The sequence below is a fragment of the Choloepus didactylus genome, chromosome 21 (genome assembly GCF_015220235.1).
Source record: "Choloepus didactylus isolate mChoDid1 chromosome 21, mChoDid1.pri, whole genome shotgun sequence".
NCBI classification, from domain to species: domain Eukaryota; kingdom Metazoa; phylum Chordata; class Mammalia; order Pilosa; family Megalonychidae; genus Choloepus; species Choloepus didactylus.
Window position 1 is genome coordinate 10,991,134 of NC_051327.1, and position 25,611 is coordinate 11,016,744.

Sequence of the window (25,611 nt, forward strand, 5' to 3'; positions counted from 1 at the left end):
ATTGTCAGATCCCCACCCGTCCCCAGAAGCGTGGGCGCCACTTTTGGTCCCCTGCACTTTAGGGGCCAGGGAGGGCGTCCCACTGGCAAGGACAAGCCCTCGGTCATGGACAGTGGAATTTCTTTAAAAAGAAAAATTTTAAAGGCTAACAGAGCTGTCACTAAAACTTACTTTTTTGCTTAACGTTAATTTTCAAAACTGTAGTATTGAATCCAAAAAAAAAAAGTGTCTTGAATCGCACAAAAATTACCCATACAACAATTTTTTAAATGAGTCCAAAACACCCCAGAGAAATGAATCTAAACCCTTCACTAGGCTGAGGCTCCGCCGCACATTGAGGAAGCCGGGGAGGCCGGGCAGGGGAGACTCGGCCCTGCCGGTTGTCCGTCTGTCCATTTGAATGGCTCAGCTAAGCTGGCACAGCTGCCATTCCCTGGGGCCCCTGGAGGAAAGCCGGGCAGCGAGGCGCAGCGCTGCGAAGGCTCTAGGAGCCAGTGGCCATGGACTTGGACTTCTAGAGGTGCGCATCGAAGTCCATGTCTATGAGAAACAAGCACTATTCCTAAAAAGGAATAAACGCTCACCCTATTGTGGAGAAGAAAAGAATTTATTTACAGTCTTGCAAGAACCACACCCAACCAAAATGAGGGGGTTGGAGCCCTGAACAATAGACTCAGCAGTATTTATTCTCTACCCCTAAACGCAAGTCCCTCCCCTGTTTCTCCATTGGCTGGATACTTTAGAGGTTACATTCTATTGGACAAGCCTAACTAGCCCCTGCAAATTTGAAACATGCAGCCCGCCCAAATTGGAAACATTTGAAATAGGTTTCCCGCTCAACAGTATTTATTCTCTACCCCTAAACGCAAGTCCCTCCCCTGTTTCTCCATTGGCTGGATACTTTAGAGGTTACATTCTATTGGACAAGCCTAACTAGCCCCTGCAAATTTGAAACATGCAGCCCGCCCAAATTGGAAACATTTGAAATAGGTTTCCCGCTCAAATTTGCAACATTAGGAAAGGTTGGAACAAATCTCCACCCCTGACTATAATGGTTATGCCCAGGCCTCTTTAGAGCCAGTCTGCGCTAGTTTGGTAACAGGTTATGAGGCTATTTGGGGAACTTCTATTCTAAGTTTCCACCTTGCAAGGATAGTAGTAGATAGTGGGCAGGGGAACTGACTGTGGATAGTGGGCGGATAAGCAGGAGAACTGATTATGGATTACAGTTTGTCTTTTTAACCTTCTGCCAATTCCTTAACTGCCCCACCCTCCAAGGCACACCTGTCCTGTGTGAAAGCTAAACTTAACCTCATTCTCACAGTGTCCAACCAGCAGGAGGCGCTGCCGGGGCCTCGGTGCGCTCGCTCGGCTCCACCTGGATCACTACGCGCTGCTGCCGGCCGGGTTCTCCACGAGCGCTGCAGCCCGGGAGCAGGGCCGTAGGCGCACCCAGAGTCTGCTCTTGCGTGCGGGGCAGGTTCTTCCCCGGCCGCTGCGGACGCAGGAGCCACGCAGCTACAGTTGAACGCTGGCGCTCTGGGCTGGGGGTGGCGGGCAGGTAGTGGGGCCTGCTGGCGTTCTGGGGCGACGGCGAAGCGGGATCTCGGAGCTGCGGGTGTAGGGGATGCGGGAACCCCGCGGTGCGTGGGTCGCTGGCCAGAGCTCTGCGCGTCTTAGCGAACCCCAGCCCGCCGCGTCCTCCGACGTGGCGCAGTCATGACCGTTTCCTCCCTGGCTTCTGCATCTAACCTGCATCTTTTTCTCTCTGCCTCTCGGCCAGCACCCACCAAGCGGCTCGCGATGCCTCTGGACTGGCTGGTGGCATCTTCCCGAGCAGTCCCCGGCCCTTGGCGTGGAAGGGCTCCCCGCGCCGAGCACTGGGGTTCTGCTCTTCAAGATCGAGTTTGAGCGACCCCTCATCGGGAAAGGACCGTGAAATATGGGCCACCACGAGGACCCGGGGGGCTGAGTCCAAGGTGGCGAGCCCGACAATCTGGATCAGGGCGCTTTTCATCTTGCCCCCGTACGGCGCGGGATGTGCAGCGCCCCCCGCAGCAGCTGGAGCTTCTACGCGGACCTGGAAGCCAAGGTGGTTGTTGCCGATGACCGTGGTCGTGAGCAGGGACGCGATGCTGGGCGGCGCCCACCGCTCGTCGGTATCCCCCAGGCTTGTTGTCCCAACTGATTTCTGACAACTGCAAAGGATAGACTTTCAATCAATGGTTCTGTAACGACTGGACATCCATAAACAGAAAATTGAACCTCCACCTAACTTTATAATTTCTATAACACTTTTAGAAGAAAACAGAGAAAAAAATATTGGGAACTGAGGGCATCACTCTGAAAGCATCATTCATGCAAGAAAAACTGATAAATTGGGCTCAATCAAAATTAAAACTTTGCTCCGTGAGAAACTCTGTAAATAAACAAGTCAGAGACTGTGGAAAAATAGTTGCGAATCACATATTAACAAAGGACTAGTAAGTATCTAGGATATATAAAGAACTCTCTGAATATAAAGAAAATCATATAGAAAAGGGACAAAAGACTTGAGAAAAATTCACCAAAGAGGATGTATGGAAGGCAAACAAAGCACATGAAAAAATGTTCAACCTCATTAGCCATGAGGGAACTGTAAATTAAAACCACTGATGAGCTACCACTCCACACCTATGAGAATGGCTGAAAATTTAAAATGCCAACAATATCAAGTGCTGCTGGTGATGCAAAGAAACTGGATCTGTCTTATTTTGCTGCTGAAAATGCAAAATGATCCTGCCATTCTGGAAAATAGTAAATAAAAAACATGTAAAACTGCACAAAGGACATGAACAAATAATCCACAAAATAAGATATACAAATGATTCACAGCAGATGAAAAATATTCAAATTCATCAGTAATGAAAGAAGTGGAAAATAATTCAATAACAAGATGCATTTTTCTCTTGTCAAACTGGCAAACATGAAAACATATGCTAGTATTTTATGGCTATAAATGTATGGAGAAATGTACATCATTGATAGAAGCACAATGTAGCTTTCCAGAGAGCAATTCAGTACAGTGTGTCCAGAGGTTTAAAAAAAAAAATCTTTTTACTTTTTGGAATAGTAATCCCATTTCTAGAAATCTAGCCAAAAAAAAAGGAATCAGAAACACAATAAAACACAATAAAAAAATTTATTGACTACCAAAGTAAAAAAAAAAAAGTCCAGTGTTTACATTTATAGGAGAATGTTTAAATCATACTACACCCATGAACATCATTCATATTTTAAAGTTTTCAAACAAACAGTGTGTCTTTAGCATTAAACATTTAATGACTACTGAACAAAAGCTTTCAATAATTATATAATAATGTTCAGCATGGTTCCAAATTTGTTCTAAAATTCCATACAATGCACAGAAAAAAAAAATACTGGAAGGAAATGCAACAAAATATTAACAGTAGTTACCAGTGGTTTGGGAGATTACACGAGCTTTCCATTTTCTTTTTTAATCTTTTCTAAAATTTCCCAACTTTATGCAGTACCATGGTTGTTTTATAATCAGAAGGTGGAAAACAATTATTCTAAGATCTTAAAAACAACGGCTATCCCAACGACGGCCCCACACAAGCTTAATAGCACACGTTAGCTCTTAAAGGGAGAGGTTTGTTTTAAAAGCAGCACAGCTGCCTTGGAACAGGGTTCCCCAGGCAACGTCTCCGTGGTTGCCAAGACAGAATGCTACTTATCGGAGTAGAATCGCCCTCTCTGAAGGTTCTGAGGTCTGCTCCTCTTTAAAAGAATGAGTCGTCCTCAGGGGTAGGTGTCAGGTTTAAATTCCCTGTACAGAACCACACAGCTGAATGGGGTCACTGTCAGGAGAAAGTTGCTCACTCCTCTGATGAAAAAGGCAATGAAGCTGAAAGAAATCTAGTTTCTTGGACCTGGGCTGCCCACTAGACGACTGGTAAGCCTTCTTCAATACAGACGAAACTCACCCAAGGGAGGGCTCGAGTGTCAGAAATGAACTTGAAATTCTGATGGCACCTGCTATGGGGGTGATAGATGGGGTCTGGTGACTCTCTCCTGATTTGGAAAGTCAGAGAGGGGTGGATGGACATGGGCGCTATTTAAGGTAGAAACATTCCCCTATTACTTAGTAAATAATGGTGACTTACTCTGCAAGTCCTGTCTTCTAGGATCTGATAACCTCATCAGCAGGGTGGGAGGTGGGCTGGACCAGGCCGATTTCCTTTCAAAACATATTAATTCTATGCCCTACATATATATTGAACCCAAACTACACATAAAACCCGGGCAGAATGGCTCCAGAGACCCCGTCTTAAGCACCATTTTATGTCCCCCTTCCCAAGCTCTCTGAGATGGGAGTGAGGAAAGAATGGTAGGCTTTGGAGCTGTAGACCTTGGGCTTCGGGGGAATAATGAAATTTTCAGAGTTATTATTAGAAGTTGAAAAGGGGGAGAGATATTTGAAGTGGGGTGCAGCTCTTGCATCCTCAGTTATTAGGAGATTAGGATGATAGCATTTCAAACCACAATGTTTGATTAATGTTTTAACAGAATTTATCAATTCCAAGCAGCCACGAATTTCCAGTCGACCACAGGAGGCAGCAGGATCTCCCTGGGTTTCCCATCACTTACAGGAGGGGTTGGGAAACCATGGCTTGCAGGCCAAATCTGGCCCAACCCTGCTTTTGTAAATAAAGTTTTATGGGAACACATCCACTCCCATTCATTATATAACATCTGTGGCTGCTTTCACTGATGTGGCAGAGTCCGATAGTTGCAACAGAGTCCATTCTGGCCCACAAAACCTAAAACATTTTTTGCAGAAAAGTTTGCTGGCCTAATGTATTATAGCAATTATTTTTTTCTCTTAAATTTCTATTTTGAAAAATGTCAAATCTACAGAAAAGTTGCAACAATAATACAATGAACACCCATTGAGCCTTCTGCTCGATTCAACACTTAACATTTTGTCACATTTTGCTTTCTCTCTCTTTCTCTTTTTTTCCCTCTTTCTCCACACACACACATAACACACACACAACACTTTTCTGGTTGCGGTATTTGACAGTTAAGTGCAAACATTATGACTCAATACCTCTAAATACGTCAGAATATGTCTGTGTCTTAAGAAAAAAGACATTTTTTATGTAGCCACAGGAATTTAACATTTGATAGAAAAACAGACCACATCCAGATTTTCCGAATTTTCCCAATAATTTTTGTTATGGATTTTTTTGCTTTTAATCCAGATTCCCAGGTAGGACTGCTCCTGGCATTTAGTGGCCACGTCTTTTTAGTCTCCTTAATCTAGAACAGGGGCCTAGCCTTATTGGCCTGTTTGTTTCTTGTTTGTCATTGTTATTTTTGAAGGGTGGGCTTGATGTTTTGCAGAATGTCCCTCATCCTGGATTTGTCTGATTGTTGCCTGATGACTAGATTCAGGTTTTAAGCATTTGGGGCAGGAATACCAAAGAAATGATGTGTTTTTCTTAATGAAACCCATCAGGAGACTCAGTGATAGTTTGTTAATAATAACTGTGCTGACAGTGATGGCTAAACAGGTTTCAATTGGTAAAAGACTCAAAATGGCAGGACTGAAAGTGACAGTGCTTATTGCAGGAAAAAGGTGTTCTGGTTTGCTAATGCTGCCTTATGCAAAATGGAAATGGACTGGCTTTTATAAAGGAGGTTTATTTGGTTATAAAGTTACAGTCTTAAGGCCATAAAATGTCCAAGGTAAGGCATCAGCAAAGGGTACTGTTCTAGTTTGCTAATGCTGCCAGAATGCAAAACACCAGAGATGGATTGGCTTTTATAATGGGGGTTTATCTGGTTACACAGTTACAGTTTTAAAGCCATAAAGTGTCCAAGGTAACACATCAACAATCGGGTACCTTCAGTGGAGGATGGCCAATGGTGTCCGGAAAACCTCTGTTAGCTGGAAAGGCATGTCTGGAGCTGGTGTCTGCTCCAAGTTCTGGTTTCAAAATGGCTTTCTCCCAGGACTCCTCTCTAGGCTGAAGCTCCTCTTCAAAATGTCACTCTCAGTTGCTCTTGGGATGTTTGTCCTCTCTTAGCTTCTCTGGATCAAGAGTCTGCTTTCATGGCTGTCTTCAAACTGTCTCTCATCTGCAGCCATTCTCTCAGCTTCTGTGCCTTCTTCAAAGTGTCCCTCTTGGCTGTAGCAAGCTCGCTCCTTCTGTCTGAGCTTATGTAGTGCTCTAGTGAACTAATCAAGGCCATGCTCAATGGTGGGGCCACACCTCCATGGAAACTATCCAATCAGAGTCATCACCCACAGCTGGGTGGGGCGCATCTCCATGGAAACACTTAAAGAATTATGATCTAATCAACACTGATATGTCTGCCCACACAAGATTACATCAAAGATAATGGTTTTGGGGAACATAGTACATTCAAACCAGCACAGGTACCTTCACTGGAGAAAGGCCATTGGTGTTCGGAAAACCTCTGTTTGCTGGGAAGGCACGTGGCTGGCATCTGCTTGCTCCCAGGTTGTGTTTCTAAATGGCATTCTCCAAAATGTCAGTGTCAGCTTCCAACGGCCGTCTTCAAAATGTGTCTCTCAGCTGCAGCTAGCTGTGAGCTCCTTCTGTCTGAGCTTTTATAGGCCTCCAGTGAACTAATCAAGGCCCACGCTGAATGGGCGGGGCCACACCTCCATGGAAATGATCTAATCAGAATAATCACCTACAGTTAGATGGGTCACATCTGCATGGACACAACCTAATCCAAAGGTTCCAACTTAATCAACACTAATACATCTGCCCACACAAGAATGCACTAAAGAATATGGCTTTTTTTCTGGGACATAATATATACAAGCCAACACAAAAGGTAAAAGAAGCAAGAGCATTAAAGGAAGGAAATTCATCACAGTCAAAGCTGTGTCACGGCCAGGGGCCTGGAAAAGCCAGTGGAAGCCCCCCTACAAGAGCCAATGCAGGATCAGGAACCACCCGCATGTGCTCAAAACACCACCGAAGAGGGAGCCCAAAATGGAGTCTCCATTGGGGTTTCTTAAAAATATATTTCTGGTCAGATGGGCATATTCCTGCTATTCAACCAGCCTCAATTGCCGTGTCTTCCAGAGGGTCTCAAGACCAAGTATAAGTCAATGTATTGGTTAGAGTTCTCCAGGGAAACAGAATCAACAAGAGCTATCTGTAAATATAAGATTTTATAAAAGTGTCTCATGCAACTGTGGAGAAGCACAAGTCCAAATTCTGTAGGGCAGGCAGCGAACTGGCAACTCCGACGAAAGTGTCTGATGAACTCTCCAGGAGATGCTGGTTAGCCGAAGAAGTGAGGGTTCTCTCTTTTTTCCTTAAAAGTCTTCAACTGATTGGATTAAATCCAGCTGATTGAATTCTCTCATTGGGAAGACAGGCCCTTCACTGATGTAATCAGCCACAGATGCAGTCAATTGACTGATGATTTAATAAACCAGCCTTCTGGTTTATTAACCATCCACAAATGTCCTTGCAGTAAGGGTTAGGCCAGTGCTTGTTTGACCAGACACCTGGACACCACCACCTGGCCAAGTTGATACGTGAACTTAACCATCACAGTCAATAAACAATACAGAGAAGTTAATACAAACTGTCTGGAAATTCCTTGAAACTGTGGCTACAAAGCAACACTATTGATCAGCATGTGCCATGCCTTGCCAGGGTCATTGCTGCGTGGAGACTTGAGCAAAACAGCTCAGGCCAATTCGGGGCTAACCCTGACAGTGCAGTATACCCTCGAGACCCACGGTGGAAGCCCTTTTACCAAAACACGATCACTCTTTGAGAGCAATTCCTTGTTTAACAACATCCTATATTAATTTAGAAAATCAAAATGCAGCCACAGATCTCCAACATTGGCACTAACCAGCGAGGGAGGGGGTGGTATGCATTTAAACAGAGAGCTGAACCATCCAAAAATAGCAGCACAAACCTATCCCTATTTCTGAACTAACTTTACAACTCTTTTGCCTCCCTGATCAAGGGTCAGCTGCACTTTACAGTATTCTTCTGCCAAGCAATTAAAAACCATATGAAATCTATCAATGATTATTTTGTCCCTCCCCCAACATTCTATCTTTTCTCATATACCATATATTTCATCTCATAGGAGAAGAGGTTGGAAACCTTGTCTTTGTTATCTCCAGATTCAGAAAGTCTTGGAGACATAGCCAAACTCCTTTTCTCAGGTTATATGGTTTGACAGATACCAGTTCCCAGAGAGAAGGAACAGGCCCTTCTATTCCCCCATAAGAAGCACTCTAGTCTTGTTTAAAATCTGTCCAATATCTGCGAGATGCACCTTAAGGGAAAGAATACTTAACACTTAGCCATGGTACCAAAGCTGCTAAAGAACATTTAAATAGGTTGCATCTTCCAGTAAAAAATTCCATGAAGTCAGTGGCCGGTAAGTCTCCCCTAAGTGACCCTGGGCTTCTGCTGAGAGGATCCCTGGCCACTGTGTCTGGGATGCCCCGGGCTCCATCTGAATTAAGGTTTCTCCTAATCCAGCTGTGTTGACATGTAAGCTCCTTCCCATGGCCGGGCGCCCCATGTTGTCTTAGTCCTGCTCGAATTGCAAGGCCCCTTTCTCAGTGCTGTTTTAGCTTGCCCTCCTTGTCTCTCAAGTACCCTGTGCGCTCCTTCCACTTCCCATCCCCTTATAAATGAAGTCTGTGCATCTTTTTCTCAGGCTTTTTGTCATAGTTCTACCAATTATGTATGTACCTCTAAACAATATGTTGATCAGATTTGCATGTTTTGGATCTTTATATAATGGAATTATGCCGCAACATATCGTTTTGTGATTTGGTTGTCCCCTAATAGTGTATCCTGAGATTGATTCCTTTTGTTGTGTGAGCTATAGTCAATCGTTTTCACTGCTGCTTTGTCTTTGATTATATATGAATATATCAAAATCTATTTTTACATTTGATTCTCTATGGGCATTTCCCGCCCCCCTCATTTTTAATGACTACAAAAAGTTTTGTTATAAACATCTTTTATTATGTCTACTTGTGTCCATGTGCAAGCGTTTCTACAGGGTATGCCTTGGAGTAAGGCTATTGGAATACATATTCTCAAGAGAGGATATCTATCTTCAAATTTTCTGGATATTATGCCCAGTTATTTCACTAAGTAGTGTATCAAATTATACTGTCATTAGCAGTGATTAAGATACGGGCACATAAACACAGCAGACACTCTTCGTATACACAAAGAGCATACATGTGCGCGCGCACCCGTACGCACACGATACACACATTTGCCTGCACACTCCATACACTCATCACAGGCACCACACAAACGCAGAAAACCCAAACAGGTCCACGTATACGCACCACGCACACACACTCACCACAGCCCCACTCTCACAACACCACACTCACACTCAGATATACAAACATACATCACTCACTCCACGCGCAAACGCACACGTCCCACATACACGCGTCGTACACGTCGACACGGACGTAAAAGCCAGGAGGCGTGGTTCTCGCCGGCAGTGGCTGAGGAATCTTGTCCCCGCCGGGCCTCCGTCGGACGCCAAAGGTCAGAGGTCACGGCAGCGTTGACGGTGGCGTTTTCTCACCCGGAAACCCCGGCTGCCGGAGCCTAAGCGGATCTTGAATTGCTGCGGCTCGAGCCGGGCTGGCCTCTGGTCCTCGCGTCGGCCCCTGGAACGCGAAGCTGCCCCCGCCGCGGCGTGGAGGATGGTGCCAAGCGGCCCCGGGCCCGCCGCGCGCCACCGCGAGTGAGCCCAGCGCGGCCGCGGGCGGCCGCCGAGTAGCTGGCCCGGCCGGGCCCGGGGCGCGCCGCTGCCCGCCGGGGCGGGGTGAGTCGGGGTCGGAGCCCAGTGGGGAGGGGGAGTCGCTGTGGTCGGGAGCGGCCTTTCCGCCCGGGTTTTTTCCTGGCCTCTCGGGTTGCAGCCCCCGGCCCCCAGTTGTTGGTTGGGGCGAGGGTTCCTGTCGTGTCAGTCGGGGTCCGGCCTGCAGTTGGCGGCCTCGGCCTGGTCACCTGCCACTGGGATTTGTCCATCCTCATCTTCGCGAGCAAGGGGCCCTTCCCGCCTTCCACATGGTCTCCATAGTTTAGACTTGGCACGGGGAGCATTTTGGTAGCTTGCCGTTTTTGACTCTGGATAGTGTTTGTGTTACTTTTGCATTTACAAATTAGTATATTCTAGAAAGAAGGTGGGAGATACTCAACGTAAGTGCGGAAACGTAAAACCGAGTACCTATGTTCTATGTGTCCAGCTTGGGAAACAGCTGGAGATGGCGTGGATTAGTGTCTTCACTCAGATTTTAATAAAATAAATTAAGGAGTAGTCTCAAGGTACTCTGGAGGCTTGTAGTTCCGGTTCCCTTATAGGCACCATTAGGAGTAAAACTAGGCCTGTTGTGCTGTTTTGAATTGCTTTCAAAATTGTGTACCAAGACCGTTAGACAGCTGGTGAGGAGGACTTGTTGAAGACTCAGATGTCTGTAGTTTAGTTCTTAACTAACAGACTATAGCTCTCATAGGGTGATGATTGGTGAGTTTCTTTGCAGCCTGCTTTGGCAGTGAGGATAGTGGCTCCCCCTCAATTGCTACTTTCTTGCCTCAAAGGTGAGCTGTGTTGATGTGCCTGCTGTGGTAGGTAGGGGGAGGAGAAACGCCAAGGCTGGGGATGAATATTTAATAAATTGGTTTGTGTCTATTGCACCCTTCTTAGTCCGCTTGGGATCTGAGCTTCTGTACCCCAGCTGCAGAGGTACATTCCATTAGTGCTTGAATGGTAAGTGTTTTTCTCCTTCATTTCATCTAACGATTTTGAAAGGAAATAGACCTGTTGTGGATCTAAGATATACTTCGTGACTCCAAGCATGTTTATTCTCTAGGAGTAAGGAGGTGGTATGTTGATTTCATGGAAAAAGGGCTGGAGGATCTATTGTGGCCTGCTTAGGTGGACTGGAATCAGGGCTGGCCCCCGAGATCTGGGTCCTGAGATCCCCAAACGCCAGTTGAGTGCACCATCTCTATTTAGGTTCTAGCTGCAGCTGCTGCAGGGAGGAGAGTGAGAGTTAAGTGCAGATATAGTTTCTGCTCACAAGGAACTTAGAGAAAATAGAGGCTATAAAACAGTAGGATTTCATTGCCGTGGGGAGATACATTATGATTAAGATCAGAAAAGGCTTCATCAAGGAAGTGATCTTTGAGGTGGACTTGGAAGAATCAGGAGGCTTTGGGCCATTCAAAATTAGCTGGGAAATGAAAAAGCTATGGCCAGTGGTGAAACAGTGACGAGATTAAGTAGCTGAGCAATAGGCGCCCAGGAGTATTGGCAGAGGCAGCTGGTTAAGGGTTAAATGCTTTTCTAAGAGAGAGAAGCAGAACATATGCTACTGGGTCAGGCTCCTGGTATATTTCTGCTTTTAAAGATTTATTTTCATTTTATGAGTTTGTTTTGTTTTATTAAACCAGTGGCATAAAGCAGTGCTTAACTTATGTTCAGAGCCATGAAAAAGATGCCTATTGCCACTCCTGTCTGGAATTAATAATCAGGAAATTAAATTTGGCATCTGTGAGTTGTTTCACAGTGCCTGTGTTTAGTTTGCATAGCTCTAATACTGGTCTCTGCAGCTCTGGCCATGACCAAGTGATAAATGGCAAGCTCTCCAGCCATCTCCTGAGTGTTTTTAATAACATCTAGTCCACTTCACAGAGATGCTGTTTGTTTCTCTTGCTGAATATTGTCGAAGATCCTTTGAAACCATTCAAACAGGTATGCCAAGTAATTGCTCTTGAGCATTATGCTAATCACAGGACCTTGCTGCTTTCCACCTTAACCTTTCTTTAAACTTGCTCAAGACTGCACCATCTTTACTTTTTTTTTTAATTTTTATTTTGAAATAAATTCAGTCTTACAGTAACAGTTGCAAAAATAATACAAACCCTATACACAGAACTCCAGCATACTCCAACCCCCCTCCACCAATACCCTGATATACCAACTTTAATATTTTGTCACTTTACCATTTCTTTCTTTCCCTCCCTCCCTCCCTGTCTATCATCCATCATCTATTGCTCTGTCTTCTGAATATATGAGAGCAGAGTTGCACACATCCTTGAGCAAATAATATAATTCACATATACATTTCCTGTGAACAAGAATATTCATTTATGTTATCACATTAAGTGTAGTTAAGTTCAAGAAATTTAACATTGATATAAAGCTTACATTCTATATTTCATTTTTTTCTTATATCCCAATTGTGTCCTTTTGAGCCTTTTCTCCTCTATTCTTAGAGCTCATCCAGGATCATCTATGGCATTTAATTGTCATTATCTGTTTAGACTGTCTTTTTTTCCAACTGTGGAAACATATATACAGCATAACTCTTCCCATTCCAACCCCTCCCAAGCATTCCATTTAGTGGGATTAATCACAATGTTGCGATGCCATCACCTTGCCACCATCCATTACTAGAAATTTCCCTTCACCCCAAACGGAAACCCTACACTCATTTCTTATTAACTCCCCATTGCCCCTTCCCCGACTCTCGTAACCCATACTCTACTTTTTCATCTCTATGATCATATTCTCTGATACTTTCTTTGTGTTTACTGTGGGGCTTAAATTTAACATCTTAAGTCTATAACAATCTTGTTTTCTTTGATACCAACTTAACTTCAATAGGACACATAAACTATGTTCTTATACTCCTCCATTCCCCCACCTTTATGTAGTTCTCATATTTTACATTGAGTCCAAAACCACTGATTTATCATTGCACTTTATGTATTTTAGATCCTGTAGGAAGTAAATAGTGGAGTTACAAATCAAAAATACAATAGTATTGGTATTTATATTTACCATGTGATCTTTACTGGAAATCTTTATTTCTTCATGTGGTTTTAGTTAATTGTTTTGTGTCCCTTCCTTTCAGCCTGCATAGTTCCCTTTAGCATTTCTTATAGGTCAGATCTACTGGTGATGATGTCCCTCAGCTTTTGATTATCCGGGAATGTTTTCATCTCCCCCTCATTTTTAACCTCCAGGTGTTTGTGAATTTTCTAAGTCTCTGACGGTTATTGACTTCTATTTGTATTCCATTGTGGTCAGAGAATGTGCTCTGAATAATTTCAATTTTTTTAAATTTATTGAGGCTTGTTTTATGTCCCAGCCTATGGTCTATTCTGGAGAAAGTTCCGTGATCACTAGAGAATAATGTGTATCCTGGTGATTTGGGATGTAATGTTCTATATGTGTCTGTTAAATTTCTCTCTCTCTCTCTCTCTCTCTCCTTTCTTTGTTTCTCTGTTGGTAGGGCTCCCTTTAGTATCTGAGGTAGGGCAGGTCTTTTATTATTAAAATCTCTCAGCATTTGTTTGTGAAAAATTTAAGCTCTCCCTCAAATTTGAAGGAGAGCTTTGCGGGGTAAAGTATTCTTGGTTGGAAATTTTTCTCTCTCAGAATTTAAAATATGTCATGCCACTGCCTTTTCACCTCCATGGTGGCTGCTGAGTAGTCACTACTTAGTCTTATGTTGTTTCCTTTGTATGTGGTGACTTGCTTTTCTCTTGCTGCTTTCAGACCTTGCTTCTTCTCTTCAGTATTCAACAGTCTGATCAGAATGTGTCTTGGAGTGGGTTTATTTGGATTTATTCTATTTGGAGTTCGCTGGGCATTTATGCTTTGTGTATGTATATTGTGTAGAAGGTTTGGGAAGTTTTCCCCAACAATTTTTTTGAATACTCTTTCTGGACCTTTACCCTTCTCTTCCCCTTCTGGGACACCAATGAGTCTTATATTTGGGTGTTTTATTTTATCTGTCATATCCCTGAGATCTATTTCGATTTTTTCGATTTTTTTCCCCATTCTTTCTTTTGTTCTTTCATTTTCCATTCTGTGGTTCTCAAGGTCGCTGAGTTGTTGTTCAGCTTCCTCTAGTCTTGTACTGTGAGTATCCAGAATCTTTTTAATTTGGTCAACAGTTTCTTTTATGTCCATAAGATAATCTGTTTTTTTATTTACTCTTGCAGTTTCTTCTATATGCTCTTCTAGGGTCTTCATATCCTTTATATCCTTTGCCATGCTCTTCTTCATGTCCTTTATATCTTGTGCCATGCTCTCTTTGTTTGTCTTTGGTTCTTTGCTTAATTGCTCCAAGTACTGCGTCTCTTCTGATCTTTTGATTTGGGTGTTTGGGTTTGGGTTATCCATATGTCTTGCTTTTTCATATACTTTAAAATTTTCTGTTGTTTTTGGCCTCTTGGCATTTGCTTTACTTGATAGGGTTCTTTTAGGGTATGAAGGATTATTCAGACACCAATCTCTAATTTTTCAGCTCTACAGCTTGGTGGCGTACAGTTTCTCTAACTAACCAGCAGATGGTGACCACGAGTCACCTATTCCCCTCAAGTCAGTTCTCCCCAACTTTGTCTTTGTGGTGTGTGCGGGTGTGAGTCTTGCGGGGTCCAGTTGGTGCACCAAGTTTGGGTGTGTTGTTGGTGCTGTCTTCCTGAATGTGGGGCATGTGTCTGAACGGTTAGGGAGGCAGGGCAGCTTTAATAATCAAACCTCCCAGGTGTTCCTGGAGATTTAAGGCTGTTGCAAGAGTCTAAACCTTCATTTCAGTCTCACCAGATTGTCTCTGCCGCTGACCCACAAGTCCTTGGTATTGGCATAGGGTCCCTGGGATTTCTGGGTGGGTTCCTCTTCCCAGCCATGCCCTTCCAGGGCCTCTGCTGAGGGAAGGCTGTCCGTCTTAACTTTTTAATGCTTCTTTTTGACGCTTTTTCCCTGTCTACCCTCTACTCTATCTCCTCCTTTTAACAGACAGGCATCTGAAATGGTAGTCGAAATAGGGGATGTGGCATAACATGTTACAGGGATGGCAGACCTATGGGATGCTTTTGTCAGTATTGGTATCTACAACAGAATTCCATTGCTGTGTAGGGGGGCTTTAAAACATTTTTGTTTTTTACTCCCACATTCCAATTAAAATGAAAAAGGAAATGGAGGAAAAATAGGGTTTTTAGCAAATTGGATTCCATTTAGGATTTATTTTGATGAACATGGAAATCCTTAAATTATCTTTTCCATATGCAAGCTCTCTTTCTGTATATAATTATATATCTAAGTGAAATCCTGGGGACTACACAGCACTCTTTGGTGATGATTGTATGTGAGGTGCTGTCATTTGCTGGTTGAACTTTTTTGCTGTTTGGTTGAAAGTGCTGGTTTCAAAATATCGTCCAGGCTTTCTATTGAGTTGGATGCTATAATATGATTTCACTTTGAGCTTTTGGCATTCATTGAATCCTGGCATCTCCTCCTGACTTGTTTTCTTAAATACCTTTTGGTTAAACCCTAAATCATTAAACTTTAATATGGGGGCACTTAATTTTAATTTGGTTTTTAAAAAGGTCAGCAATTTGAAAATAATCAAAGAAGGAACAGAAATTTTCAGTCTCCAGACTTTGGTGGATTTATTTTTTAAAAAAGAGAATTTCTTTTAAACTCTGGAAGTTACCACTGTTTTATATCATGATTTTGAAAATGGAACAATGCATTCATTCATTATGAGTGATTGGAAATGCAGTTAAAGTCTGAATTTTTGAAAATAAGTTTGGTAACGACATGTAATTATGTCAGATCATGTTGTTCCTTTTTGTCTTTATGAGACTACCAGTTTGCTCAAACTGTATGTTTAGCAGCTAAAACTTTCTGCTTTCTGTGTAATTTTACCTTTTGATCATTTTAAACTTGTTGAGGTATGTGAAAGAGTCTTCTGCACTAGAAATTATATCGAATTAAGAAGTAAGAAACCATTGGAAGAAGAAGATTCCATTTTTCTTTGGTTTACATTCTGACGAAAGAGCACTGAGATGAGAGTTGTCTTGATAAAGAGATGGAACATATGCTACATCTTAATCTTCAAAAAATAAAAAATCTTGATTTTTTTTTTTTTTTTAATTGACACAATGGCCAAAATACACTATAGATCTATGGCAGGTGAATGTGTTTTGTTTTTTTGTTTTTGTTTTAATTTGGCATTTGACTTGAAACCTACTTCAAAGACCTGGCATTATGACTGATGGTGCTTTTGGAGTCAGATGAATTAAGTCAGAGTAGTTTCTGCCATTTATTTGCAATGTTCCCTTCTACAGGTTAACCTCTTTTGACTCAGTTTCCTCTTCTGTATAATGGGAATAGTAATACCTACATACCAGTGTTATGAGGATTAAAAGATACCATGTATGACAAATTCAAACCACAGTGAGCTACCACTCCATACCCACTGGGATAACTGATACTTTAAAAAAATGGAAAATAAATGTTGGTAAGGAGGTGGAAAAATTGGACCTCTCATTCATTGCTGGTGGGAATGTAAAATGGGACAGTTTGATGACTCCTCAAAAAGTTAAACTTAGAATTACCATGTGATCTGGCAATCCCAATTCTAGGTATATATCCCCAAATAATTGAAATCAGGGACTCAGATATATACCTGTACACCAGTGTTCATAGCAGCATTAATCACAATAGTCAAAAGGTGGAAGGAACCTAAGTATCTATCAACAGATGAATGGATAAACAAAATGTGGTATATACATATGACGGAATATTATTCAGCCCTAAAAGGGAGTGAAGTTCTAGTACATGCTAAAACATGAATGAATCTTGAAGACATCATGTTGAGTGAAGTTAAGCTAGACACAAAGGACAGATATTGTATGATTTCACTTACATGAAATAACTTGTGTATGCAAATTAATAGAAACAAAATAGATTAGAGGCTACCAGGGGCTGGGGGAAGGGGGAATAGAGAGTTATTGCTTAATGGATATAAAAGTTTCTGTTTGGGGTGATGAAAATGTTCGAGTAATGGATGATAGTTATGGTAGCACAACATTGTGAACATGATCAATGCCACTGAATTGTACACTTAAAAATGGTTAAAATGGCCAGTTTTCTATTGTGTGTATGCTGCCACAATAATAGCAATACAAACAGAAAAGAAAATGATATGATATAAATTATGTACTTGGCCTGGTGCCTGGCACATGGCACTTGCTAAATGGTAGCTCTTCACAATGATACTCTAACAGAAGGTAGTTTAGAGGTTACCAGGGATTCAGAGGAGGGGGAAGAGGGAGTTTTTGTTTGGTAATTACAGAGTGTTTGTAAATAAAAATTATTGAAAAAAAAATTTGATTCTCATTGTTATTGATATCTTAATTGCAAAATTGTATGGATGCTTCTCAGTCTTACCTCATTTGATGGGATTGACTCAGACTTGCCACATGTATTGAGTGGCAGTAGAAAGTAGTGATTGATGCATGAGCGCTGGAGGCTGGCTGGATTGGAATCCAGGTTCACTTACTGCATGATTACAGACAAATTAGTTAACCTTTTTATGCCTGAACTTCCTCATCTGATGCTTACCCTTAGAGCAGTGCCTTTCTAGCAGAAAGTAAGCAGGAATGTTAGATACTGTTGTTAAGCACATTCTTGGTGCCAGGCACCTGAGGTAAGGGAAGTGCAGGAACAACCTCTTGGCCATGAAAGACAGCGTGAACTGCAGACACCTGGAATCCAGTTTGACTGCAGAAGGCAGTGTCCTGGGGATGGAGTGAGGGAGCTGCTTTTGAGAGACATCTCAGAACTGGAAGCAACAAGACTTGGTAACAGTGTGGTGGTAGGAAACAGAATCGGGAATGCCTGGCTGGGTCTTTCATTTTGAGGAGGTGCCATTGGGGTGACTGTGATTGCTGGGTTTTGGCCTTGCTGGTTTGAGGGGCCTGTGGGTCGTCTCAGTGGAGAGCTCCAGTAGGTGGACCTTCGAATCTGGAGATGAGCAGATGTGTAAAATTGGCATGAAGCTATGAATGAGCGTGTCCTCCTTGAGCAGAGGGTACCAGCCAGAGCTCAGGGCAACACCAACTTTTGAAGGAGAGTGAGAAGGGATGGCCCTGTAAGTGAAAGGAAAACCAGTAGAGTGGTGTCCTGGAAGGTGGAAGAGGGTGCAGTGCGAATGCCAGTGTCCAGGGCGGCAGGTGAGGTGAGTTGAGGACTGAAGCTCAGACTTCGGATTTAACATTTGGGAGGTTGCTCGAGACCTGGAAGTTTGCCCTTGTCTTCATTGCTTTTTGCTTGCCTCTCTGAGGGTCTGTTCTGTGTACACCTGCAGGTTCGTGGTAGGGGAGGGAGGATGGTTTCTACGCAGTCCTTGGGATAGCAGGGTGCTCGAGATCATGCAGAAAGTGCCCTCATCTCAACTAAGCCTTGGATTATTGGGTGTACCACATTGCTTTGTGTTCTTTATTAGGCTCAGGTTTCCAACTCCCATTGCTAAAGTCCTTGGAGTATCTCAGACCTTACAGGATATTTGAGAAATGGTACTTAAATTTCTGTATTCAAAATGGGCCTCTCCCATGTCAAGGTGAGTTCCTGCCATTCTCTCTTGGTACAAGACCAGTGTATTTCTGGTGAACATTCAGAGCATACTTCCCTTTCTCACCCTCTGCTCTCCACTCTCCCTTATTCTCCCTGTGCCCTCCTCCTCTCCGCAAGCTCTCCAAAATTGTAAAAAGGGCATGGTTTCATAGAGAGCTTTTAGGAATTTCCCATTTAGTCTGAGGTAGCAAATCTATATGAATGGTGGTTTTTTTGTATTACATATTCATGAAAGTGAACTTTTTGGTCTGGGTCACAGGTCGTGTTTTGATGTATCTTAGATGAAAATGTAAGGAATATGATAAAACTACTTAGGAAATATCAGCTAGAAAAATGGAATCTCTCTCTTATCCAGAGATGCTAGTTCTAAATTTGGACAAGAAGCTGTGTGATATAAAGTACATGGGCTTTGCAAAAATGGAGAAACTGCGAAAGAACTCAAGTGCCTGGAGTAATAATGAATGTTAATTTACTTCCTTTATAACAAATTATTATAATGAAGTTGTAAAATTACATATGTATTTTGCCTTCAGGAATATTAGGTTTGAATTTTCTATCTTCTGGTCCCTTGAGAGGCCGCCTTCTTTCACTAGCTCCTTTTCTGTGCTTACAAATGTGTTTGTATTTCTTCACTTAAAAATAAAAAAATCAGCTTCTCTTGACCCCACTGTCCCTTGTACCTTTTCTGTGAAGCAGTATTGTACACCTGTTGCATCAGTTTCCTCATCACCTGTTATCTTATTCCCTTCCCATTTGATTTCTTCCCTTTTCACCAAGTACAGTTTCAGGGGTCACCAGTGATGTTGCTAATGGATGATTATGCAGAGTTCAGTTTTCTCTGAATAGTTTATTTAAAGACCAGCGTGGTACAGGGTTTCTTTCTTTTCCTACTCTTAACACTTGTTTGCTCCTCTGAAACATTTGTCGTTATTTGAGACCTCTTCCTTCTTGAAACTTCTCCTCTGCCTTGCAAGATATTTTGCCTTCCTGGGCACCCTGTTGGCTTACAGTTATGCTTCCCCTCCTCTTGTCCACTGGTCTCTTGACCTCTGCCCTCATGGAGGGAGCCCCATGAGGAAAGCATTTGTGCACTGCCTGCCCGAGGAGCATGTAGTACCAGATTGTCTGGAGAGTCTAAACATGCTTTCTCATGTTATTCATGGGTGTTCTCACAGATCCCTCTGAGTACGTATCACTGTGGATTAAGGATTGGGCTTTCTTAGAGGGCCATCTTGCTTTCTAGTGTCTTTTTTTGGATTGGTTTTAAAAATGACTCGAGTTACAGTTTTTTTTTTTTTTCTATTTTTCACCTTTAGTAATGAAGAAAATGAATTAAATTAAAATTTAATAAAGTTTGAGTTTGCCCCTAGACCAGTAAGATCAGTTGAAGATTATATTTATAAATTTTACTAAGGTTATTTTTACAAAGTGTGCCAGTTTGGATGTATTATGTCCTCCAAAATGCCATGTTCTTTGATGTAGTCTTGTGGGGGCAAATGTATTAGTGCTGATTAGATTGGAATCCTTTGGTTAAGTGTTTCCATGCAGATATGACTCAGTCAACTGTGAGTGAAATGTTTGATTGGATAATTTCCATGGAGGTGTTACCCTGCCCATTCATGGTGGGTGTTAATTGGATCACGAGTCGTATAAAGGAGTTCACGGACAGAAGGACCTCAGAACAGCTAAGAGTGACACTTTGGAGAGAAGCTGCAGCCACAAGGGACACTTTGAAGACTGTACAAGAGCCGAAAGAGGAGCTGAAACACAACCTAGGAGCAAGCAGATGCCAGCCACATGCCTTCCCAGCTAACAGATTTTCCGGATGCCAATAGCATTTCTCCACTGAAGGTGCCCGATTGTTGATGCCTTACCTTGGACACTTTATGGCCTTCAGACTGCAACTTTGTAGCCCAAGAAACCCCTTTTATAAAAGCCAATCCATTTCTGGTATTTTGCATAATGGCATCATTAGCAAACCGGAACGCAAAGGAAATACATTTTCGTGATCGAAGTAAGAAAAATGAAAGCAAAGAAAAAATATATTAGATGTAATCACATCAGCTAGGAATAACCATGCTGTTTACAGCTGGGGGTATGTTATTTGTCCTTTTTCCCCATGTGGGTACTTGCCTGTGTGCGTGCACATACTCTCTTATACTTAAAAATCTGGAATTCTGTATGTTAATTTGGATCCTGTTTTTGATGGCTACATAGTGTTCCTATGGGGGATATATTGTGCTTTATTTAACGAGTCCACTGGTTATCTAGTTTTCCTTTTTTGCTATTTTAAACACTCCCACGTAGTTAGTAGTTAAGTCTTTGTTTTCACCATGGATGTTCCATGAGGATAAGATCCCAGAAGTAGAATTGCAGAGATAAAAGTATGCTGGCTTTTAGTACTATGATGTATTTCCAAATTGGTCTCCAGAAAGTTTGTAAAACAGCCTTCCTCCTCCCCCCTTTAATTAACTTGTGTTTTTTTTGCTGGATTGCTTGAGATAATTTGAAGGTAGTCTTGGGATTGACTTTTGCTTGCTTAAATCCCTACCTGATGTTTAATATTATCACTTAACTAGTATCAGAGCTCTGGGTACTGTGTTAATGGACTTCCACCACCTGCTTTCACATGTTTGTGAACTTGCCTTTGGCCTTAAGCACCTGGGCTCTGCAGAGAGGCAGCTTCTCAGCCCTGGTCCTTTCTCTCTGTCGATCCTGGTGAAAGTCTCTTAATTGGAGTTGGGATGATTTGGTGGGGGGTGGGCTGGGGGTGGGTGAGGGTGGGGGATGGGGTTGATTGTGTGCTTTCTCTCTCCTCTTTTCTTCCCAAACAGAGCTTAACTTATTCTTTAATTAAAAATCATGTTTACCATTACAAAGGTTACAGACATTTTCTTATAATTCTTTGTAGAGGAAATAACTTTGTTTAGCCTTTCATAATTTCATATTTGGAAATGTTTGTGAATGGTAGAAAAAAATTAATTTTCGTGTAATATTTGGACTCTTAATTTTATTCAAAAATCAAAAATGCTTATGCTATTTTAGTGACTACAATTGGCCTATGCTGGAAGTTTCCTTAAATTAGCTTTTGATGACAATGAATACTAATTTTTGGGTATGTTGACATATTTAAAGTGTTCAGCTTCTGGTATGACATGGATTTAGTGACTGATAGTTCTCTAGAATTGATACTTAATTCAGTTTCTTCTGTTGTTTTTCTAAGTATTTTGTACTTGTACTTCCAGGTGGTGAATGGATCCTACTTATTTTTATATACAATTCAGGTTTTGTCCTTTTTCCTAATGAATGGAACTCGGATTTACTGTTGATGTTTTTATTTCTGGATCCTATTAATCATAACTAGCATCATTTCCAGATAATATTTTAGTTGATGTTTTATGCCTGGATTCATTTGATTCATTCATTTAATGAACTTGCTGTTTTTAATTACCTATTTTGTGTCCAGATATTGGGTATGCCAAGACAAGTAAGGCATGGTCTATGTACTTAAGAGGCTTACAGGGAAGATAGACATATACACAGACAGCTGCAGTAAGGTGTTTCAGTCTCTGTGATAAAAATCTGCAGAGTAAAGTGGGGGTCTAAAAGTAGAAGAGGTCACTTCTTCCTGAGGGATTGGGGAAATAACAGGAAAAGTTTCTTGGAGAAGATAATCCTTGAACTGGGTCTTGAAAGAGGGGGTGAAGTAGTGGGATGTGGCTCATGAAGGTCAGCTAGAAGGACTAGAGGACTCAAAGGTTTGAAGCTATAATATTGTCTCATACATTCTGAGAATTTCAAGCAATTAGTCAAGCTTTAGGAAAGGGAATGCTGGAGCAATCCCATTGACAAGGAGATAACACCTAGCTCATGGTAGACTGCCATTCTAAGAAGTTTGAACTTTACCCTGTGGTCATTTAGAACTCTTAGGCAGTAACATGATTAGATTTGCATTTGGAAAAATCACTGTCAGCAATATGCAGGTTGGATTGTTTGGTAGCAGGAAGATCCAATTGAGACTCTGTGTCTTAGTCACAAAAAAGATGTTGAGGGTTGGAACTAAAGAAATAGAATCTTTAGCTCTTAGTAATTGTTTGAATGTGGGGGTAAGACAGAAGTGTTCTAGGATATTTCCCAAAGTTCTAGATTGAAATTGGGGAATAAAGGAGGAAAAGGAAAACAGGTGAGTTCAGTTTTGGACATGTGGAATGTATAGGCATGGTGATATCCATTGGGCACTTTGATAGAGAGAGCTCAAGGCTGTGGAGAGCTGTAGAGGGCTGATACACTTAAGTTATATTTTAAGAAGATGGAGTGGTGTGGATGGTCCCAGATGTATTTTGGAAAGAAAATTAACAGAACATGCTAATGGATCCGATTGGTGGTGGGTGAGGAAAAGGAATGCAACTAAAAGAGGAATATACTGAGGGAAATGTATATGTTAAAATGCTTAAATTAGAAGAGAAAGAATAAAAACCATAAGCTAAGATTCCATCCGAAGAAGTTAGAAAAACCCAACTGCAGAAACACGAAAGTAGATTGAGGAAAATAATAAAAATATGTGTAGAAATTACTAGAATAGAAGACAAAAGTGATCTAGGTGCAATCTACAAAAACAAATACTGGTTCTTTAAAAACATGAATACAGTAAAGTGCTGGCAAGGTTGATTAAAAAGAGAAGGCAGGCATACACAAATCATTCATAATGAAAAAGAATATGACTACAAGTAAAATTAGAATTGGACAAATTACAAAATAGTACTGTCATGTCCTAAGACAGCTTTTGTAGCCAAAGGACTAAAGAAAGCACTGGACACGTTCTGAGACATGAGCTTTTATTTTGGGAACTTACCTGCAGGGTGGGAAGTCGGTCATGTTGCCCTGAATTCAGGAGCTTCTCTGAATGGATTCAGGAGCTGCTCTGAATGGCAGCAGGTTCAAAGCTCAATGTGAAGATACTCTGCACTTTGTGGGGACTGAAGAAGCTTGTTATAAGGGCTTGACAAGCCAATGGGTATGAGAGCATAAGGCGGGAACGAGGGTCTTACAATGTAAGGAGGGATTGATTGTAATCACCAGGGAGGAGGGAAGGATTATAAATTATCTTGTAGATAACAGTATCTCAGGGAGTTTCAGGGAGAAGGTAGTTATAGGTTACATTTAGTACCAGAGGCCTGACATCATTAACTGTCCTGGGTCAAGCAAACTGCTGTGTGCAGTCTTCAAGGCACTTGGGGAAGAACCTGGGCCCGGGGCTCCCACAAGTACTGTGACAGAAATTTCAAAAACCAGTATAAAATGGACAGTTTCCTAGAATAATGTATCTTATCAAAGCTGACTCAGTAGAAATAGAAAACATAGACATAACCATTACAAAAAAACATAAGTAGTTAAGACAACCCACTAAAATACAAAATCAGACAAAAACTTGGCATACCCCGGATAGTTTTATGACCAAGGTCTGTCAAACTTACAAGAAATAGAAGCTCCTATCTTATACAAACTGTTCTAGAAAATGGATGAGTTAATAAATTCAGCTAATTTTATGAGTATGGCCTAGGTACTAAAACCAGTCAAGGAGAGTATTGTGCCAGTTTGGATGTGTTGTGTCCCTCCAAACGCCATTATCTTTGATGTAATCTTGTGTGGGTGGACCTATCAGTGTTAATTAGACTGTAATTCTGTGAGTGTTTCCATGGAGATGCGCCCCACCCAACTGTGGGTGATGATTCTGATTGGATAATTTCCATGGAGGTGTTGGCCTGCCCATTGGGTGGGTCTGAATTAAATTACTGGAGCACTATATAAGATCAGACAGAAGGAGCAAGCTGCTACAGCCAAGAGGGACACTTTGAAGAACGCACAGGAGCTGCAGATGAGAGAGTTTGAAGACAGCCATAGAAAGCAGACTCTTGCTCCAGGGAAGCTGAGAGAGGACCAATATCCCAAGTGCAACTAAGAGTGACATTTTTGAGGAACTGCAGCCTAGAGAGGAACATCCTGGGAGAAAGCCATTTTGAAACCAGAACTTTGGATCAGATGCCAGTCATGTGTCTTCCCAGCTAACAGAGGTTTTCCAGACACCATTGGCCATCCTCCAGTGAAGGTACCTGATTGCTGATGTGTTACCTTGGACACTATGGCTTTAAGACTGTAACTGTGTAGGCAAATAAACCCCCTTTTATAAAAAGCCAATCCATCTCTGGTGTTTTGCATTCCGGCAGCATTAGCAAACTACAACAAGTATGATAGTGGCTTATAATTTTATTTCATTTATGAATAGTTCTAGAAATCCAGAATAAAATTTAGTGAAAATAAACCAGCAATGTACTTTTTAAAAATCAGGGTCATATTAAGTTTATCTGTGGACTGCAAATGTAAGTCAACATGAAAAATCAATGAATATAGTTCATGTTGTAACAGTGACTTTTTAAATATAATCTTAACACTGTAAGCAAACAGGAAATTGTAAAGTAGCCCTAAAATGTAACCTTCAAAGCTGGAAGCAGGCTATAACGGAAGCTCTTATTCTCACAAAGGAGCAGTAAGTAAATGTAAAGACTGCACCCAGATTTGAACAAGCATTCATCTGTGGTTCTCAGACCTCCTGGGTATGAATAAAGCCCTTTCATCTATCTCCCTAGACCCCCCAGGGACACCTTTCACAGGTGTCACCTAGTTCCTAAAGGAAATAGGAAATAACTGAATTACTGAGGTTCTCCAAACCTCTGTTACATGTTAACTAAAATGATTAACTCTCTGTCTCTAATATGTTTTGCCAATTAAAGAATCACTTTGGGAGATTGCCCCAAACCTCCCAGGTATAGATTATCACTATTATTGTGTGTTAATTAAATATTAACTCTCTTTGTCTCATGGGTATGAAAACCACTTGAGGGAGGCTGATCTGGTTAACCCTCTTTTTCTCTTCTGCCTGGTTTTGGTGTCACTTTTATTGGCCTCCCCAACAAACCCATATTTGGGAAGTGCCCCTTCTACAATGTTAACAGATTAAAGGAGTAAAACTTGTTCAGAGGTTGCAGATAAAGCATTCATTAAAATGTAACACTTATTTATAATGAAAATTGCTTAAATTCTGAATAGAATGATACTCCC

The 25,611-nt window shown here is 41.8% G+C and overlaps 2 protein-coding genes across 4 annotated transcripts in view; one reads left to right on the forward strand and one right to left on the reverse strand.

Annotated features, from left to right (window-relative positions):
- Positions 1 to 232: 232 nt before the first annotated feature.
- Positions 233 to 3,555, reverse strand: LOC119518155 (negative elongation factor A-like). Its single transcript, XM_037815208.1, has 2 exons — positions 3,457 to 3,555; positions 233 to 2,198 (listed from the first exon to the last, which is right to left on the reverse strand). The coding sequence occupies exons 1-2, from the start codon at positions 3,486 to 3,488 to the stop codon at positions 1,748 to 1,750; spliced, it is 483 nt and encodes a 160-aa protein (XP_037671136.1). The 5' UTR covers positions 3,489 to 3,555; the 3' UTR covers positions 233 to 1,747.
- Positions 3,556 to 3,824: 269 nt separating this feature from the next.
- Positions 3,825 to 25,611, forward strand: part of TMEM248 (transmembrane protein 248) — a 45,778-nt gene continuing 23,991 nt past the window's right edge. The window contains exon 1 of one of the 3 annotated variants that reach the window (XM_037814645.1): positions 3,825 to 3,955. Coding sequence is in view for 1 of the 3 variants with exons in the window: in XM_037814643.1 (XP_037670571.1) it covers positions 10,825 to 10,827 (3 nt within the window). In the remaining 2 variants the exon portion in view is untranslated. Of the gene's footprint in view, positions 3,956 to 9,620; positions 9,886 to 10,808; positions 10,828 to 25,611 lie in introns of those variants that run through there. The other 2 variants (XM_037814644.1, XM_037814643.1) reach the window with 2 other exon arrangements.

Bases quoted from the DNA above. Each gene is read 5' to 3' on its own strand.
- LOC119518155 (XM_037815208.1), bottom strand. From the start codon at position 3,488: ATGGAAAGCTCGTGTAATCTCCCAAACCACTG. The intron at 2,199-3,456 runs GTAACTACTGTT...TATCCTTTGCAG, and splicing joins TGTAATCTCCCAAACCACTG to TTGTCAGAAATCAGTTGGGA.